Source organism: Alligator mississippiensis, chromosome 1 (genome assembly GCF_030867095.1).
Source record: "Alligator mississippiensis isolate rAllMis1 chromosome 1, rAllMis1, whole genome shotgun sequence".
NCBI lineage: Eukaryota > Metazoa > Chordata > Crocodylia > Alligatoridae > Alligator > Alligator mississippiensis.
Genome location: NC_081824.1, coordinates 42,097,828 through 42,118,579, shown reverse-complemented (window position 1 = coordinate 42,118,579; position 20,752 = coordinate 42,097,828). Strand labels below are relative to the sequence as shown.

The 20,752-nt window shown below is 42.9% G+C and overlaps 1 protein-coding gene across 6 annotated transcripts in view; it reads right to left on the bottom strand.

Moving 5' to 3' along the window:
- ARHGEF10 (Rho guanine nucleotide exchange factor 10) overlaps window positions 1–20,752 on the bottom strand; it is a 197,706-nt gene that overhangs the window by 131,491 nt on the left and 45,463 nt on the right. For 5 of the 6 annotated variants that reach the window (XM_059730159.1, XM_059730140.1, XM_059730171.1 and 2 more), the window contains exons 3-6: window positions 7,948–8,115; window positions 4,715–5,005; window positions 2,449–2,515; window positions 1,835–1,914 (exon numbers count right to left, since the gene is read on the bottom strand). In XM_059730159.1, the coding sequence (XP_059586142.1) occupies window positions 1,835–1,914; window positions 2,449–2,515; window positions 4,715–5,005; window positions 7,948–8,115 (606 nt within the window). The remainder of the gene's footprint in view (window positions 1–1,834; window positions 1,915–2,448; window positions 2,516–4,714; window positions 5,006–7,947; window positions 8,116–20,752) is intronic. The other variant, XM_059730148.1, reaches the window with a different exon arrangement.

Genomic DNA, 20,752 nt, shown 5'->3' with positions numbered 1-20,752 from the left:
CAAAGCGGAGGGAACTGTAAGTGACTGCAGGGCACGGAACAGGGAGGTGCGGCTCTTGTTGCTATGCGCACCCTGGGAGGGCTGCAGGCTGGGGGCAGTGCTGGGCTCTTCCTGGGGAGCACGTGCCCCCAGGCTGCCACTGCAGGCTGGGGCTGGCAGTGACACTGGGCTCTTCTCAGTGCTTGGTGGCGCTGCAGGAAGGACAGGTTGTGGGGGCTATGGTGAATTTTGGGGTGGCTGCATCCCACCTCCTAGTGCCACCACCCAGCCCAAGCACCAGAAAGAACCTGGTACTGCTGCCAGCCCCAGCCTGCAGTGGCAGCCTGCTTTCAGATTTGGGAGCACGCGCCTCCTGTGAAGAGCCCGGAGCAGCCTCCCCGCCCACAATATTCCTGGAGTGCACATAGCAGCAACAGCTATGCCCCCCCACCACTCCGCCCCATACCCACTGACCGTTCCCTCCGCTTTGCTCCTTGCTGCAGCCCCAGGAGCAGCCGATGGGCTGCACCACACTCTACTCCCCCCACCCCCCCATCCCAGCCTTACTCCCTCCCTCACTGTCGTGGGGATGCATCCCTATTTCTTACATTATTAACTGGATTCCCTTTATGTGAGTTCGATTTATGCACGGTTTTCCAGGAACACAAGTACCGCATAAATTAAGGGAAACCTGTATTTCACAAATCATGTTTGCATGCCTAACCCTAACAACATTGTTTTTTACACTTCAGCACCTTTGAAAGGATCTTGGGTAATTGTTCCCAATAACCTAGTGATTTAGATACTTGTCCACAAGGTAAGGGGCCTGAGAGGGTTATGGAGTTAGAGGGTTAAGGCACCATGGTTGAGAATCACTTCCCCAGACGTTCTTTCTTTCTGGTATGCGTGTGACTGAAGGTATTATCATGCTTTCTAAAGATGGTGTTATTTTTTGTTTTGTTTTTTATCATTGATTTTAATCCCTCAGGAGCCTGAAACTGAGGTCTATTTTCCTGGCCAAATATTTTCCCTTCTTTTCTGCGAGCCAGTTGGATTGTTCTCAAGTGCTAAGCTGCTGGCCACCATACTACAGTCTGGATTCAAGAACTCATAAAATGTTTTCAAGACACAGACAATTACTAAAATAAATTTAATGTTTCAGTTGGTAAACTAGGACATAGGTTAGGGCAGGGAAGTAAATTCCTTACTCCTGCCTACTTGCTAGGTAGGGGAACTGTTCAGCTAAACAAGATGATCGCTTTGTCCTGGCAAACCTAAGGAACATGCAGGCCCCTTCGCTTTCCTCCTTTAAGCTGAGACTAATCCAGCAAAGCAAAGATCCTGCAGTAGTATGTGAGGGATCTGACTCAGCTTTCAGAGTTCTTTATTCATCTGCACTAAAAATGCAGTTGGCACATGTGGCAAACTGGTATGAGAAATGTAATATCAGTTTCAGCATTAACAATTACCCAAACAATGATAAAGTATCCCTTCTTAAACTAGAAAAAGGCTTCCATAATGTTCAGTTCAGGAAAATAACATGCTTCCAAGCAACAGAAAAAAAAAACTGGGAACCTAAGCAAGCATTATATTTACTACACATTCAGCAGACGGGGTCAAATAATCCCCTCATATACTGATATACAATTCACTCACTTAACAGTAACCATGTGCATGTAGACTCTAACCCGATACTAAAAATCAACATATAAAATACAGTACTGCATACACTTTTATCTTTATTATTTAGCTCTAGTGTTGGAAAAGTACAGGAAAGGATGAAGCAGAAAGAAAAAGAAAAGCTTTAAAGCTCACCTATTTCTATAGTGGTCATTTATTCTTCATTGATACTTACTTTCCATCCATGCTGTATTTGCAGGATCTGCAACCCATTTGGCTAGAGCATCATTATCTTTACTGACCTGGTTGTCTTCACTGGAAAAATTCCATAAAAATAAAAGAATTAAAAATATTACTATCAATAACATCAATAAATAATTTCTCTTACCTTTTAACTCTCCCTCTGTATTTAAATAGTGCTAGGAAACTTATGTATTATCATCCTAATATGAAAAGTTATTTTTTTTAAATATTTTAAGAGTCTAATTATGGAATTTGAAATGCAACTTTAGCAACCCAATTTTAGTATAAAGAAATTGCTTATTATTCATTTTCTACAGAATTATTCTGCTTTGGCAATCTCCCACTGAGAGATGTGAAAATTAAACCACTCACTTTTGCAGATATCAAAAGGTCAATTGCCATCTTTATAAATACAAGATTTCAATCAGTGCTGATTCTGGCACAAAAACAGAAATGATTTTGTACCACACAGTGCAGAATTGGAGTTATTAACAAATAGCAATGCTAATTTACAACCAGGAAAATAAAAAATAAATGGAGTGGACACAAATCTCATCTTTCATTGAAGATTTACAGATTGCTAAATGCAGATCAACTCACAATTACCTATTTTGTGGGTCTTCTGAGCTTAAAGAATTAAAATGGCAATCTTCAGCTGCTGTCTGCATACCTGCTACAAAAATCAGAAAAAAAATTACCAGAATGCTAGGATTGAAAGCCTTACTTTTACTTAAAATAATTAATATTACTAATACTACTAACAAATAATCTGCTCCATTATAAATGCCCCTTATCCAAAGATCTCAAAGTACTTTCCAAACCTCCTCAAAATAATTAAGCTTCTTGATACTATTATACCCACGTTGCTATAACAAGTTAAGGCACACAGGTCCAAGAAAAGCCGTTAAAAGAACCCTTAATACCAACATATCTGCTATATTCCAGTATCTGTAATACACTGTAGCCACAGGCAACAAAGTATATTGCTTTTTACTTAAAGTCACTATTGGTGTTGCATTAAGCAGTTATTGTATAAAATTCATAAGCAGTAAAGGGAGAAGGGAGTAGGACTTTGTTTTCCCTCTTTCTCAAGGCAGTGTCCACTTCACTAGGCTACAGTCATGATCCCTCTTGCTTGCTCTCTTTGTAGACCAAAGACTCTTAACTTTTCTTCAATAGGAGGAATGAACTTCAGACTTGTTTAACCCCTATCTTAGTCATTAAGGCAGTTTCTTGGGAAGTGGCCAATGTGGGTTAAAAACTCCTTTTTTTTTTTGATGGGACCTAAACTGCAGGTTTCCTCCTTCCTTGGGAAGGATTCAGGATGAGGGTTTATGGTCAGTTTGGTATGGACTATGGGGGTTTTTGCCTTCCTCTGTAGCAGGAGATATGGCCCTCTACCCAGGACCTCTTTGAGAGTATTCTATTTTATAGAAGCAGGTAATTGGCTGCTGTGGTTTCCCTGCTTTCCCTGTGGCAGATGAGGGGTTAGGGTCTATGTTGCATCAGGAAGATGTTTAACACCGAAAAATGCAAGGTTCTCCACCTTGGGAGGAAAAACCTGCAGCATGCTTATAAGCTCAGCAGTGCTACGCTGGGTAGCACTACAGATGAAAAAAGACTTGGGGGTCATAACTGACCACAAGATGAACATAAGCCTTCAATGTGATGCTGCAGCTAGTAAAGCAAGCAAAACGCTGGCTTGCATCCATAGATGCTTCCCTAGCAAATCCCAGGATGTCATTCTTCCGTTGTACTCAGCCTTGGTGAGGCTGTAGCTGGAGTACTGTGTCCAGTTTTGGGCTCCACAATTCAAAAAGGATGTGGAGAAGCTTGAGAGAGTGCAGAGGAGAGCCACGCACATGATCAGAGGCCAGGAAAACAGACCTTATGAAGACAGGCTGAGAGCCATGGGACTCTTCAGCCTGGAAAAGCGCAGGCTCAGGGGTGATCTGGTGGCCACCTATAAGTTTATCAGGGGTGTTCACCAGGATCTGGGGGAACATCTGTTCACCAGAGCACCCCAAGGGATGACAAAATCGAACAGTCACAAACTCCTCCTCCTATGAAGGATTGACAGTAGTCCCATATAGATTTTAGATTCTGGTTGTATGGGATGGTTTAGATATGGATGAACCTGCCTCAGACAGGGGTTGGACTAAATGACCTCTGGAGGTTCTTTCCAGCCCTACTTCTCTATGACTCTATAACCCTCTCAGGCCTCCTACCTTGTGGACAAGTATCTAAATCACTAGGTTATTGGGAAAAAGGCAAGTCCTGCTCTCTTCCCGAACCGAACAGGAACCCTGATAATCTTGGGGTATACTGTGCGGTCTCTAAGTAGGTAGAAAACTAGTATGTTACTTCTCAATGTGTAGTAAGTAAATTAGAATAGGATCTTGATGAGTTCTCATGATGAGTGTCACCATATGATTTATTTAGAGAGGGTCATTATTAGCATCCTTTTCTACATACTGGTGGTGGCAGGTATTGGCTGTTGGAGTATGTGGCAAAGAAACCATTGGTTTATAACAAAAATAGGAAAGAAGCTGATTTTATAAGGTAGTTGGGTTTTGGGGTCCAGAAGGGTGGGGAGGGTGGGGGTTACATACATTTTCTTGTTTGTTTTACAGTGTATTGATTCTCCTTCACTAGTTTTCTTAGATGAGCTAGTCCTAATAATACAGACTTCTTTATGAATAATCTCACTCCATAAATTCTTTTAAGGTGTCTTGGAGGAGCCACATACTTTGGGACATACTCCCCATGGATTTCAGGTAAGGATGCATGCATCCATTTGTAGAAAAATATAGCTCACTAAAATTAAACTAGGATTCAACTTGATAGAAAGTAAATTCAAGAGATCTGGTACCTTCTTCATCCACAGAAACACTGCGTATTATAACAGGACTGGAGTACGCTGGTAGTATCAATGGTAAATTGGATGGTACAGCATAGCCACAAGGCACAGGAACAGAATATCCACCTGACATGTTAGTGCTTGTACTTTCATCTTGAGGACTGGGTTCTGGTGATGAAGACTGATCCTTTTCTTGGATTGGTGAAATATTTATGACAGAGTAAGGGTTTACTTTTGTTGGGGCACCCTGTGTCCTGGATTCTGATGTTTGCACTCTCTCAGTTTTAACTACATTTTCATCCCCTAAGAGGAAAAAAAAAGCAACTTAATTTTCATTTATCATAATTAATTGTTTGTGACCATAATGATATTGCATAAAACAAATATATCTTAGGCATTTACATGGACTCCACTAACATAGTCTCCAAGTGCCTCACAATCTTATATATTTCACCTGACAACACCCTGGTGAGACAGAGCACTGCTGTTATTTCCATGTTACAGTGAGAGATTGAAACACAGAAAGAGATGGACAGAGAGAAAGATAGTAAGCAATTAAGTATAGGTCTATGCTGTCAGACAAACTCCCAAACTAGTTCCAAAGCCCCCCTCTCATGGACTGGAAGCAGTTTAAATTGCGACAGCACAAGAGTTCAACACAGACTTATTTACCTTGCAATATAGTACAGACATGCCCTAGGTCATACAGGAAGTATCTGGCAAACAGGGAATTGTACCCAAGTGCTTTGACTTCTATGGTGATGCTGTAACCACTAAACTCCATTTCAACACATTTTAAGATACACAGGGAGCAATTAAAAATAGTAAAAAAAAGAGGAGACTGTTCACTGAAAAGGGAAAAATCTTCCTTAAATTGTTGTCATGAGAAAGGAGTAGGCAGGTTTCCTTTCTGCATAATGAGCAGTGATTTAACTCCAGGCTCCCTCATATCTCAAGACACAAGCATGTGTAGGGGATCCATAAGCAGGAATGAAGCACAGGACTCCACTAAAACAAGCTGCTGGACCTCATGAGTAAGGAATTTTCCAGGGAAAGGAAGACATTAGGTTCCAGTTTGCCAAAGCATATTGTTAACAGCAGAGATCATCTGACTCTAATTTAGACGTTAGTACAATTATTCAAGATAGGAATAGGAAACAGGATTAGGATCAAAACACAAGACTGTAGTGGGAGCTGGGAAGAACATAGTATTTTTCAGAATGTCTGAGCATGGGGCAGTCTTACAGAAACAGACAGTTCAGCGGTTCCTTACATATCAATGAAGTAAGCTTTCTTTTATTATACGAAACAAGTACAGTGTCTTTAATTTTAACAGTTCATCCTTTTAAATCCACCGATCAGGATGCCCAAGCTATGTATGAAAGAAGCCGTGGCTTCCAAATAGCCACTATGCGTGCGTTCAGATGAGTGCACACATGCTGCTGCTACTTGTCACTGCTTTGGAACTCACAGTTCCAGAACTGAGCTGAGAAGCACAGTCCGGTGGGTGGCGAATTGGCTAGAGGGTCGCACCCAGAAAGTCGTGCTGGATGGGTCAGTTTCGACCTGGAAGGGTGTGGGCAGGGGGGTCCCGCAGGGCTCGGTCCTTGGACCGATACTCTTCAATGTCTTCATCAGTGACTTGGAGGAGGGAGTGAAGTGTATTCTGTTCAAGTTTGCAGATGACACAAAACTGTGGGGAGAAGTGCACATGCCGGAGGGCAGGGAACAGCTGCAAGCAGACCTGGATAGGTTGGACAAGTGGGCAGAAAACAACAGAATGGAATTCAACAAGGAGAAATGCAAAGTGCTGCACCTAGGGAGGAAAAATGTCCAGCATACCTACTGCCTAGGAAATGACCTGCTGGGTGGCATAGAAGTGGAAAGGGATCTTGGAGTCCTAGTAGACTCCAAGATGAACATGAGTTGGCAGTGTGACGAAGCCATCAGAAAAGCTAATGGCACTTTATTGTGCATCAGCAGATGCATGACAAATAGATCCAAAGAGGTGATACTTCCCCTCTATTGGGCGCTGGTCAGACCGCAGTTGGAGTACCGCGTGCAATTCAGGGCACCGCACTTCAAGAGGGATGCGGATAACCTGGAGAGGGTCCAGAGAAGGGCCACTCGTACGGTTAAGGGCTTGCAGGCCAAGCCCTACGAGGAGAGATTAGAGAACCTGGACCTTTTCAGCCTCCACAAGAGAAGGTTGAGAGGCGACCTTGTGGCTGCCTATACGTTCATCACAGGGGCACAGAAGGGAATTGGTGAGGTTTTATTCACCAAGGCGCCCCCGGGGGTTACAAGAAATAATGGCCACAAGCTAGCAGGGAGCAGATTTAGACTGGACATAAGGAAGAACTTCTTCACAGTTCGAGTGGCCAAGGTCTCCCCTACCCTGTGGGTCTTCAAGAGGAGGTTGGATATGCATCTAGCTGGGGTCATCTAGACCCAGCACTCTTTCCTGCCTATGCAGGGGGTCGGACTCGATGATCTATTGAGGTCCCTTCCAACCCTAACATCTATGAATCTATGAGCTGCAGAGATGACCTGAGCAATGCCCAGGCTTGAGTGGTACAGATGTGAGCAACCTTCACAGGCCTGAGGGCCTCCCAGGCCTCCAGCAGCGGTGATCCGTGTGCACAGAGGCTGCCTAGCAGCTGGAGCATGACTTTGGCTGGCCAGGCTCTGGTTTTGGGCAATGCACACTGCTGCCACACATGGTGCCCTGCTTTTTTGCCACAGGTTTTTTAACACCAGTTTCTACCTTGACAACTGATTGTCAGAAAAACCTATTGCACTGCAAATTATCAGCATGGTTAGTTCCTGCACGTTCAGTTTCTATGGTTTGTGGCACCGTAGACAAGTCTGCAGCACCACAAACCACACATGCACACTCATTTGGATATGCCCTATAGGCCCATCTGTGTATATACAGTTACAAATCTGATGTTACAGGAGCCATGTCCTGTAACAACAGATCCCTCCAATATGTATAGCGAGGAGGTCAATTCTCTGGTTCAAATGTAACAAACAGATAAGAATCCTGTCAGAGACCATAAACCTGTTAACCTTGTTAAACAGACCAGAAATGAAAGACCCCTGAGATGAATTAAATCACCTGCATATTCTTCCTATGGAAATCTTTTTTGTAACTTCAATTAATCATGTCACCATAAAATTCAAGGGGCTTGATCCTTGCCTAAACAGTATTGCCGTGGCCTACTGGCTATAAGAAGACTTACCTGTGGAGCTAGTCTCTTCATGTTCTATATTACACCTAGAGTCAGAACTGCGTGGCATGAGGGCTTGTCTGTCTGCTTCCGGTATCTCATCTCCGCTATCCAAATCGAATGGCTCCCCTTCTTCCTCATCTTCATTTGTACCACTGACTTCTAATTCATTTTCTAGAACTGAGAGAAACATTATTTTTTACCTTTTACTAGCAACTGATTGAGATGGGTAAATATTCATTGTTGTGAATGAGGTTTGCAATACAACACCCTCAAATATGCAATACGTGATCCTAGAGTGTTCAGGATTAAAAAAGAAGACCATTGACTATAAGGATCATGCAGTTATTTGGAAACCTCTTAAAATAGATGCTGCTGTATAATTACATGGCTAATACAAATTGTTTATCTTTGCATCCGTGATAAGCTTAAACATACTTTATCAGCTTCTTCTGAAAACTTTAGAAAAGTTAATTATGAATTCACATCTGAAGCTGAAAATTGTACTTTAATCCTTTTTTAAAAATTGTGTGTCCCCCCCACACACAAATTTTAAATAAACATGGGAAAAGAAAAAGTGAGAAACCCTGGCCCCACTGAAATTAGTGACAAAGTCCATATTTCTCTACCAACATATTTTAACTGAACTGGAACAATCACCACTGAGGATAAGACCATGATTCAAGGTCTCTGTCCATTCAATCTTTGGTTCCATCAATTAGTGCCAGGATAACAGTGGATGGCCTTCACGTAGGCCATCAACATGGGCAGAACTAAGATTTGAAAAAGGCATGGAGGCGATGCAATTTGTGTATCTACAACCCCCCTGGACACTTTTGTGAGACCCCCAAAGCAGGTAAGACTTGGGGTAGGGGAGGGGCACTGACCTTGATTAACTAGAGCAGTGGTTCCCAGCCTTTTTAGCCCGCAGACCGGCAAACTGAGGACTGGAAGTGACTGGCATACTGCAGACCAGCAGCCAACCCATTTTTATACTAATATAAAATTTTAACAGTTCACCCTTTTAAATCCACTAAGCATAAAAAAGGGTTGGTTTCCGGTCCACAGTATGCCAGTCACTTCCAGACTTCTGGTCCTGTTGCCCTGTGGGGTCAGGCCAACTCTCAGGATCTCAAAAGTGTGCTGTTAGACCGGAGGGTGTGACACAATTGCACATATACAAACACACAAATCAATTAAGCGCATACACACACATACACACTACCAACTCAGGCACATACACATCCAAACCAGCCTAGGCACATGCATACTTATCACCAATTCAAGCACATACACTATACACTCCAAAAGTTAGACAAAAATCAATTGTCCATACCTGCACACTCAGTACACACACACGGATAACTAATTTGTATATCATGCACACAATGAGATTTTATATATACATACATACATACATACACCAGTTAACACATATACAACCCACCTACTCATACACATAAGTAAGTTCCTAACTTGGATGGTACAGTATGTATGTGTATGCTTGGGGTTCCTGGGATACTTGGGGGAAGGTTAAGGTGAGAGAGAGTTAAAGTGTAGCGAGTGAAAGTAGCCAGAATCAGGATTAGAACTGGTGGACTAGAGAGAAGCTAGCTGAGGAACTGAGGCTTGGGTTTACTTAAGATCAAGTGGCCCCAGGGTTAATCGGGGTCACTTGGTGTCAGGATGGAAGCAAGGGAAAAAGAAGCCCGGTGGCAAGGAGGAAACAGCCAGGAGACAGAGGCAAGAGGCAGTGGGGATGAGACAGAAACAGTGGCAGAGATCAGGGAAAACGGCAGTGGGGATGAGACAGAAGTTAGAGCAGCAGAGATTGGAGCAGGGCCAGAACTGTAGTAAAGCAAACCTAACTCAGAGGTCCAAATAACAGTTTTATTAAACAGACAATATACTACACAGCCCCATGAAGTTATTGGCTCCCACACACACACAAGCACTCACAATGGCAGCAGAAGAAAGAGACTCAGTGGAAGGGTTGGATTTCAAGTAGGGAAGAGAAACAGACTCCAAGTCCTTGGTTGAAGAGAGGGTAGGGGGTGATAGCTATCTATCCAGGCTGGAAAGGGGTCCTTGTCCAGCAGATTTTGTCCAGAGGGGGGTCGCCCGCAGGACCTCTGGGTGGATAGGTGGTGTGGCGTGGTGCTGGTCCAGATGGAGAGGGCATCCCCCAAGGAGTCAGTCTTCACTAACCCTTTTTATGGGGCACACTACCTCTGATCTCCTATGGGAGGGCCTGTCCAGGCAATGCTAGTCCTGTTCCAGAGGGCTCCAAGTGTTCTTACTGAGCATGTGCAGCCTTGGCACAATGGTGGGTTGCCTCATCTTTTGTTTCTTGAATGTTGAGGGTGGTTCCAAGGGCTGGGTCGCTGGTCCAGGTATTGGTGTTGATGGTCCAGTCATTCAGAAGGAGCTATTTTTAGACCTACTGCCATTGTCTCTCAAGCATCCTCATTCATCCCCATTCATTCAAGAACCAAGTTACATAGGAGGGGTAGTATGAATCATAGGTTACACAACCGGGCATGGGGATAAGATGTGGGCTTGACATTACAAGATGGAAACTTGACATGACTTATGCTAACTTACAATAGGCCTAAAACAGTACTCACACATTATAAAAGCAGTACAAACATAATAATTATCACTTATAAAACAGTGGATATCTATATCAAAATAGCAAGGCACTTATATTTGCAAAGAGGGGAGAGAAAAATAAAACTTACTACCAAAAATAAAATGTTAAAGCTTATCATACATCTTAGCTTACTTATACTTCTCTATAGGGAATAGGGAGGGAAAGAAAAAGTCATAAATGGTTGGGGAAGGGGAGGGAATGCATTTTAAAAGAAAAAAAAAAAATGAAAAATGGGATTTTGCTACAGTCCGCCAGCCAAGGCCACGGCCCAGGGGTTGAGAACCTCTGAGCTAGGGAAAGCAGAGATGATGGGCATCCTCCCACATTCCTCACCTGCTCCCTGCTTTGTCTCTCCAGGATGTCTTCCATCAGACTGTGGCTCCAGCCACATCTTGGTCTCCACAAGGGAACCTGTCATCTACAGCCAGACAGAACTGGAGGTACTGACATGAGCTACACTATGGAAGGGGGTGAGATCATGACAGTACATTCTCCTGGATCCATCTCTGGCCATCAAAAATCTAACCAACATACTGGGCTATGCTTTGTACCACCCTGAGCCAGTTTTGACTAAGTGAACTAGTGTGAACTGCTCTACACATACTCGTTCCTTCCTGGTTATCTAGCACCTCCTTTTTCAATCCCCCAGATCTTCAAAAAAAAGGTCAGATAAGTTAATTTCTCCTTTGCAATCAGAAGTGGAGAGTTATTTTCTTTAGTCTATAACAGGGATGTAAAACTCATCTAGCCCCACTGGCCAGAAGTTGTGTGGCATTCTCTATAAGGTTGGAGACATGGTGCATGAATTGCTCTGAATATTAATTTTCAGGGCTGCTGCTCATCCCAACACCACAGTTCCAGCTCTGTGGACCAGATGACATGGCTCAACAAGCTATATCCAACTCAAAGGCTATATCTTTGAAACCCAGTTCTATAAATGGCTGACAAAGATGACGTTAGTACATGTTAAGCAAATTTATAGATGGCACCAAGTTGGGCGGAATTATGGACACTCTGGAGCATAGGGATAAGATCTAGAACAACCTGGATAAACTGAAGAAATGGTCTGGAATCAATGAGTTGAGATTCAAAAAGGACAAATACAAAGCCTTGCCCTTGGAACACCCACATGCACAAATAGGCTAAGAACAGACAGTCAAAAAGCCCAAGGCTGAAGTGATTCAATATTCACAGGTTAGTCTACGCTGCATAGATTGAAACAACAAGCAAGTGAACAGACATTCACTTTTGGATCATGCCAATAGCAACCTTAGTTTCTGCTTGTGGGAGAATGGACCTCATGAGCAGAGCAGCAACAAATTTGATGACTCCCTCCTCTGATCCTTGCTGCTCTCCACCCTGAATTTCCTCCTGGCCTTTTCTACAGCAACAGGATTGTACAACCTAAAATATAATGTTTTAAATATACACTTTAATATATTACTGAAAAATATAAGAGAAGTAATTTGCCAGTTTTTCATCAGGTAACATGAGGTAAAAACAAACCCCTGCAGGATGTATTAACTGTCCTGAATTGCAATGATTTTATCAGCTTTTCCACCAGCAAGGACATGTTTTGTATCCTTATGATAAAGCCCACACAATTCACAGCTCCTGACTGTTTAGATTGTCATGGTAATACGCATTCTTGCCAGGGCTTCTGTTTCTTCACGCAGGCTGAGCCAGCATATTTTATTACAGACACAATAACAAGACCTTTCATGCAGTCTTTCTGTAGGGGGAGGGGGAGGTGTGGAAAAAATTGGCTAATTTTTTTTTAAGGAACAAAAATATATTAGTTGTTCATTTACTATCATAGCTTATGGTTAAAAAGTCTGCAGGACACTTAATTTTAAGGCAGCTTTCCTCTGTGTATCTATTACTGTACAAAAAGTTACGTTTTGGGCTGAAAGTTCTTTTTTTGGCAACGTCTTTAAGTGATTATTTTATTTATGTATGTATGTATGTATGTATGTATGTATGTATGTATGTATTTGGAAAGCTGCTCAAATTCACTGGTGTTAGTGGAAAGCTGCCCCTAATTCACTGGGCACTTGATCAGGCTTTAGGTCAGGGGTCAGCAATGTTTTTGGACAGAGTGCCAAAAACTTCCACAACCTTGACTTGTAAGATGTCGGCATGCCAGGGGTGGACAGTGGGGGACCTGTGAAAGGCCCAATCCTTGTTGTAGCAGCACAACCCCAGCCCCTTTCCTGAAACACAAGTGCCAGGCAAAATGCCTTTATGTTCCATGCTCTGGCACATGCCAAGGGGTGACTTTTGGGGGTTTTTTTGTTTTTTTTTTTAACAGTTGATGTAGGTAGGTAGAACTATTTTCTCTGAATAGAGTATTCAAAAGCATTCTCCTTTCTATTGGAAAATTCATGTCTCAATACCTGTGCAAAGGCTAAATAAAACTTTATTTGTGTGATCACCGGTGTGAAAGAGAGACTGGCGTGTGGATAAGTGCCCCAAACAACATTATGGGGACACCAGAATACACAGAATATTTCCATCCTAATATAGGCACTTTTAAAAAACTGATATTATGATAATTTAACATGGCCCCAAAGCCCAGGGGGTGAACACTGTTGCTATTTGCCTTCTCCCACTCCTTTGAATTCAGCAGCAGGGGTAAGGAGGGGATGAGCAGCAGTGACAGGCTGTATTTGCCCCCTGGGTTCTTGAGCTACACAAAAATAGGAGCTCCGGCCAAGAACTCATACACAACACAGCCAAAGGGAGGAGCAACTGTACTGCCAAACCCCCTCTAAACCCACTACTCGCCTTAAGAAAAATTGATACTTAGATTTTTACCATACAACACTGTCATATTTGTTCCATTCCTCCATATGAAGATGAACCTATTTGATCTTAAATTTAATGTTCCCTTAAGTCTAATAGTTAACACAAATGTTTCTTTTCAGAGTCATTTAATCTTTACGGAACATTATTTTATTTGATGGATACATATTTTTATGTTTATGCAGAAATTTAACTGAATGTCAAATGAAAAAAATAACATAAAATGTATTTTTATGAGAATACTATAAGATTCATCCAACAGAACTTGAAGGCCCATAGATTATATAGAAAACACATCTAAATTGTGTATTTGTAAGTATGACAATATATATTCTTATAATTGTTTTAAAAAGTTTTAAATGGTGTACTTTCATGTGTTAAGAACACCACATTACCTAAGCATAAACACTGAAGGGAAATAATCCTTTTATTTGCAAGATTTATCCAAACAAGTAAAGATATTCATCATTTACCCCATTCAGAGAAAAATAACAGCCTTATAGTTAATGCGCTAGACTGGGACTCAGAAGATTTAGGCTTGTTCACAGTCTCTACCTATATGACCTTGGACAAAATCACTTGCATTTGATTTTAATACACAGAAGAAATGGCGTAACAAACCAAGACGGCACCCAGTGCAAAGCCTACAGGAGAGGGGGAGCACAGGTTCTGAGAGCAGGAGGGGAGGGGAAGGGAGGGGAGGGGGGCAGCAGCCTTACTCACACCAGGAACTTCTGAACAGTCCAGACTGAGCAGCTGCCAGCCCGCGTGCTCTACTAACTCCCACTCTGTTGCACTTAAAGCAATAGCAGCCGGGAACTGTTTTAGAGTTCCCAGCATGGCAATGCAGCCAGGGTGCAGACTTCGTAAGAGTGCGCTGTGATTCCAGTGCCCCTGACTTGATGCTAGGGGTGGATACCACCCTCTCCCACACTGAGTTATGCTGCTAGATGCAAGGAAAATCAGGAGGATCAAAATATATTAATGCATAAAGGAGTATCAGTGGGCAGAAGAACAGACTGCAAGAAGAAGGCAAACAGTAAAACTGACAACAGTAAGTTTCAAATAGTCCACACAGTTAGTGTAGGATTATGCCTAATCCAGCTCACATATGCAATCGGAAAAAGAGAACTGAAATATTTGCAAATAAATGCCCCAAACCTTGAAAACAAAATGGAGGAACTTAAATTAGTGGTGCAGGACACCATATTTCTATTATCCTTGTATAACATTACAAGGATAATAGAAATATGGTAAAATAGCAATCCTGACCAGAATGCAAGTATTGAAGGATATGCCGAAGTGGCAAAATTGCTTTAGTAATTGGAATGAGTAGCGCTGGAGGGCTACAACTGCTCCCAGGATCTGATTTAGATATGGACAAAAATCTCTGTAATGTTATTAGGCAAATGAATGCCACCATAAATTGTATCATATTGGAAGATTTTAACTTCCCTGATTATAAAATCAGAGCCGAAGTATTTCATAGAGATCATATTTCAAATAAATATCTTCAGTACAAAGTTACTAAACAAATGAAGAGGTGGTATTATTTTAGAGATTGTTTTAGCACATCACAACATTATAGAAAAGCTGGTCATAGAAAACAGCCTTGGATTATGTGATCATGACTTTGATAAAGTTTAAATTACATTGAAGTGTAAACTGCAACTAAGGTACTTAATTTTGAAAGAGTGAACCTATATAAACTAAGGGAATGGGCTGGTACAGTCATCTGGACTCAGAAACTCGGGGATTTGAAATGCAGTAAGCCAGGAATTTATAAAGCAAAATATGCTATAGCCATGAGAAATCAAGCATCTGGAGGAGGAAAGGCTGATCACATGTGGTCAGCACGGATTTATGAAAAACAAATTGTGTCAAGGTCCCAATTCAGGATGGCCCTTAAGCTTAGCTCTAAGGTGTTAAATGTGCTATTGAAGCCGAGAGGTTGAATATAAGGATGACTTCCTTTACCCAAACTATTAACTAGGCTTTGATTTGAAGTAGGCGTTAGCAAATCTTGTCTGTGAGCTGACTGTACCAGGCAGTGCCAGGCTGAAACACATGGCATTGTTTCATGTCTGCTACCCACTGAACCACAAGTAGATGAGCTACTTTTGTGCAGGGCTGTGCATGAGACAAAAGGGATTAGAATAACCCAGGTTCAAACAAATATACCACTCCTTTGGTTTCAAAGTCTAACTAAGGCCATCCACCCCGTCAGTGACTCAACTTTCACTTTCTTGACTCCTGTCTTCATATGGAGCGAATCCAGGCAGAATTGGATAGACTGGGGACGTGGGCGGATCAGAATAGGATGCAGTTTAACAAGGATAAGTGCAAGGTGCTGCACCTGGGAAGAAAGACTCTCCTATACACTGGGAAGTACCATTCTGAGTACCACGGCAGTGGAAAGGGATCTTGGAGTCGTAGTAGACACAAAAATGAACATGAGTCACCAAGTAAGGCTAACCACACTCTTTTTTGTATTAGTAGGTGCATCACGAGCAGGTCTAGGGAGGTGATACTTCTGGGCCTGCGGGTAAGATCCTATGAAAACAGACTAAGGAACCTGAATCTCTTCAGCCTCAAGAGAAGGCTGAGAAGTGATCTTGTGGCTGTCTACAAACTCATCGTGGGGAGTCAGCAGGGAATAGGTGATACTCTGTTTATTAGCGGACCCCTCAGGGTCACTAGAAATAATGGCCGCAAACTAAAAGAGAGCAGATTTAGATTGGATACCAGGAAGAAATTCTTTACGGTGAGGGTTGCCAAAATATGGAGTGGACTTCCAAGGGAGGTAGTGCTTTCCCCTACCTTGGAGGTGTTCAAGAAAAGATCAGACAGGCACTTAGCTGGGGTTATTTAACCCCGGTACTCATTCCTGCCTACAGCAGGGGCTCAAACTCGATGATCTACAAGGTCCCTTCCAACCCTAGAAATCTATGAAATCTATCTATGATCAAACAAACTTGATTCTCCTTCTTTGACAAAGTAACTATTTGGGTGGATGAAGTGGATGCTGTGGATATACTGTATCTGGACTTCAGCAAGGTTTCTGACTAGGTCCCACATAACCTTCTCATAAAGAACTGGAGAAGTGTGGGCTGCATAAAACTCCTACAAGGTGGATTGATAACTGGCTCAATAGCTGCAAGCAACGGGTAATTATTAATGGGTCCATGTCAGAATGGCAGGAGGTTTTGAGTGGAGTCCCACAGTGATTTGTCCTGGGCCCAGTGCTGTTCAAACATGTTTACCGACTATTTGAACACTGGCATAGAAAGCTTCTTGAGCAAGTTTGCAGACAACATGAAACTGGAAAGAACTGCAAACATGGAGGAAGTGAGCGCAATTCAGAAAGATCTCAACAGATTGGAAAGTCTGGCTACAGCTAACAGAATGAAGTGCAAATGAATGAGGACAAAAGTAAAAATATAAAACAAGTGACACCTGGCTGGATGGCAGCCCTATGGAAAATGACTTGGAAGGCTTGATAGATAACATATGAGTCTGCAGCATGATGCAGTTGCACAAAAGGCAAATATGGTTTTGGGATGCATCAGTAAAAGCATTACTCAGGTGCAAGACATATGAGGTGATAGTGCCTCCCTACCTGACACGCTGGTTAGGCATCCTCTAGAATTCTTCACAGTGGGGAGCTGGGCCGCATTGAGCTTGGGCTGGTCAGTGGCAGCAGCACTGGGAGGGGAGGCTATGGCAAATTTTCAGGTGCCTGCAGTCCCCCGCTCCCTCCCCATAGTCCCACTGCCAGCCTGAATGCAGCCTGGCGTATCACCGGCCTCAGCCTGCAACCAGCCTGGCCAATGTGCAGATCCAGGGGCACATGCTCCCCATGCCTTCCTGGGGTGCATGCCCCCCCTTGCTGCACCCCCGGACAAGTTGCTTGTGGCTCCATCCCGCACCCCAGCTGTGCAGGGCCTGCCCCTGCCCCAGCCCCACTCCCTCCCTCACTGCCACTGGAGGGGGGAAGCAGGTCAAGACCCCAGCAGTGAGGAAGTGGAGCTAGGGCTGGGGCCTCAATCTGCCCCCCACCCCTCCCCCATGGGCCTTTCCCCTTCCCCCGTCCCTTCCCCCACAGACTTACCTCCGGGGGGGGGGGGAGGGTGCGCCTCCAAGTAATTTCTTCTTCCTCTGCCTTGATCTGCCCCCCTTCCCTCCCCATAGACTTAACTGTTGGGGGGGGTGCACATGGTAGATCTTGGGTTGCTTTTAAATGCCAAGGGTGATTTACTTAAAAAGGTTGAGACTCACTGCTCTAGAGCAGTGGTTCTCAACCTTTTTCACACTGGGACCCACCAGCATAATTATCAGCTTACCAAAACCCATGACCCACAACCCTCTGGCCCTGACCCACATAATCTCAGTCTCTCTCTCCTCACTCCTCTGACTGCTGCATCAGGCCCCCTCCCTCCCTCTCCAGTTCCTGGAGCTGCTCTCACAATGCTGCATGCTCACCATGCCCCCAGCTGTGTGCCAGCTCCATATAGGCTGCCATCTTGCAACTTGCATGGTGAAACCATGCGATTCCCTGGGACCTCTTACAACGTTACTGCGACCCACTTTTGGGTCATGACCCATGGGTTGAGAAATGCTGCTCTAAAGTACTGTGTGCAGTTCTGGGCTCCACATTTTAAAGGACATAGAGAAGTTAGAGAGGGCCCAGAAGCAGGCAACAAAGATGATCAAGGGCTTGGAAGGCAAGTCATATGAGGAGAGGCTGAAGGAGCTAGGCATGTTCAGCTTGCAGAAAAGGCACATAAGAGGGGATATGATAGTAGTCTTCAAATACTTGAAGGGCTGCCATAAAGAAGACAGAAAGCACCTTTTTTCTCTTGCTGCAGAGAGGAGGATGCAGACCAATGGCCTGAAGTAACAAGCAACAAAGTAAATTTAGACTGGATATCCAGAAAAACTTCTTCACTGTTAGTATAATGGGATAATGGAGTAGAAGGCTAGGGAAGTTGTGGACTTTCCATCACTGGAGATGTTCAAGAAGAGGTTGGACAGCTACTGTTATGGGATGATCGAGGCATAGCTATCTAGTTCTACTATGAGTATTTCCCATCCTTCTAGTCCAGGGGCGGGCAATTATTTTGGGCGGAGGGCCGCTTACTGAGTTTTGGCAAACCATTGAGGGCCATGACAAGCAGCCAGGGGCAGATAAATATTAATTTTCTAAAATTTTTAGGGGTCCCGCAGGCTGGATGGAATGGCCTGGCAGGCCGCATTTGCCCACCCCTGTTCTAGACTGTGTTGGTTGCCTGTCTCCCTTCCCCCCCCCAGTCACAAATTCCTTTCTGCTATATGTTTCATGGTGTTTTTAAGCCTTCCTCAGAGGCACTGGGTGTTGGCTACAGCCAAATCTTGGGACTTTGACTGGGGTGTGCCAATGCTCCTGCTGGGACTGAAGTCAGAGGTTCCTGGCTAGAGTGACTTGTCCTTCAGTTAAGGGTCAGAACAATCAACATATCTGGGGTCAGGAAGGAATTTTACCCCATAGTCATATTGGTATGGAACATGGGGTTTTTTGCCTTCCTTCGTAGTGGGGTTGTAGCCCTCTACTAGGGATCTCTTAGGCATATACTGACAACATTTTATAGAAGCAGGATGTTTGCTGATGTGGATCTCCTGCTTTACCTGTGGCAGGTCAGGGTGTTAGGTCTGTGTTGTGTCAGAGTTGATGGTAGTCTTATGGAGAGTTTAGATTATGGGTTGTATAGGATGGTTTGGATAGTGATGATCCTGCCTCAGGCAGAAGATTAGACTAGATGACCTCTAGAGGTCCCTTCCAGCCCTATTTACCTATGATTCTATGAAAACACTTACAAGTCAGATAAAGAAATATTATACTCTCATATATGTTAACATAACACTTGATATTATAATAGTAAGCTGTTCTCCAAAATTGGCCTAAAAAACCAAAAAAAACAAAAAAAAAGAGTTTTCCTGGAGACCAATTGCATGTCATTAAATTTAAGATGAACACTAATACTCTCATTTTTGGATGTCCTGCCAGTTTTTAAAACTGCAGCTGGTACCACACCCATTCAATTACTTTGACATCCCTTCAACTTTACACATAACATTTGCAGCTACAATATTGAATTACAAATCCAAGAGCTACATGAATGTTGAATACAAGATTACATAGGCAAATTTCATTAATAACTTGCTCAAGAATTTAAATCTAGGATTTGGAGGTAGGATGTCAGTCCTTAATGACAAAGGAAAATTACAGTTATTGAAGACTAAAATTTAGAACAAGGTAGTAAAATCTTGGTCTCATTTGCAGAGACATAAATCAGAAATAACCGCTCAGAAATCCATGGAATTTCACCCACATAAAACTGCAGTAAAAGAAAGTAACATCCACCTCCTAAACTATCAGTCATTTTGTGAAACAATAATAATGGAAAGGCATACCTAATATTGTCAGAGTCTTGTCTTCTATCCCAAAACCTCGCGTAGGCTGCTAAAACACATACTGGTCTTTCTACATCACAAAGTAACCATACCTACACATGCCTGATTTAGAACCTTAAAAGTGCCTTAGGGACTGTCTAGAAGAAAGATACTGTATAATTAAAGCTGTCATCACTGCTGTCAATAACAGTCTGTTTTGTGAGGGGTTAAATTTTCATAGTTTTTTACAATGCTAATTTTAAAACATTTCAAAGTTTTTCACCATGATAGCATATGTGCACAGTGTTGCCTTGTCGTGTGCTCTTAAGACAGTTACCTTGATCCTCCTTCTATACTTCCCTCTTATTCCTCTTACCTTCATTCATTACAGCCTATCTTAAAATTCTATGTCAAGCTCTTTGAGAGACAGACTTTACTCGATCTGGCTGCACAACACTTAATATCACGAGCCCCTGATTTTCACTGGAGCTTTTCAGTGCTACAAAGTCAGTTATAGCCTGATAGAAAGCTGTGACCCAGTCAGGCAAGACTTCTCCCATTTGTGGATGGCATACTATATATAGATTGTCTAGCTCGAGATAAAAACTGTGGTGTAGAACATCATGATGCAAATTATCCATTGTAAATTTGGTCATTACATGGATGTGCTAAGCGGGCATATAAAACCAGAGCTTTATAACTTTTAACTGTTTGGAATGGAATAGGAATACAAAATGTATGTAAATTACATACATTTGTATTCAGTGGGAAAAAACTTATGTGGTAAGTGACACAGATCAGTCAAGGCTGATTTTGGCTCCAAGAGTGCAGGGGATAGTATACATATTAGCTCCAGGCAGGGGAGACAATATATATACGTATTTTTTCCTTTTCTATGTATGAAAGATCCTGTTTTTGCAGATGTGCTGA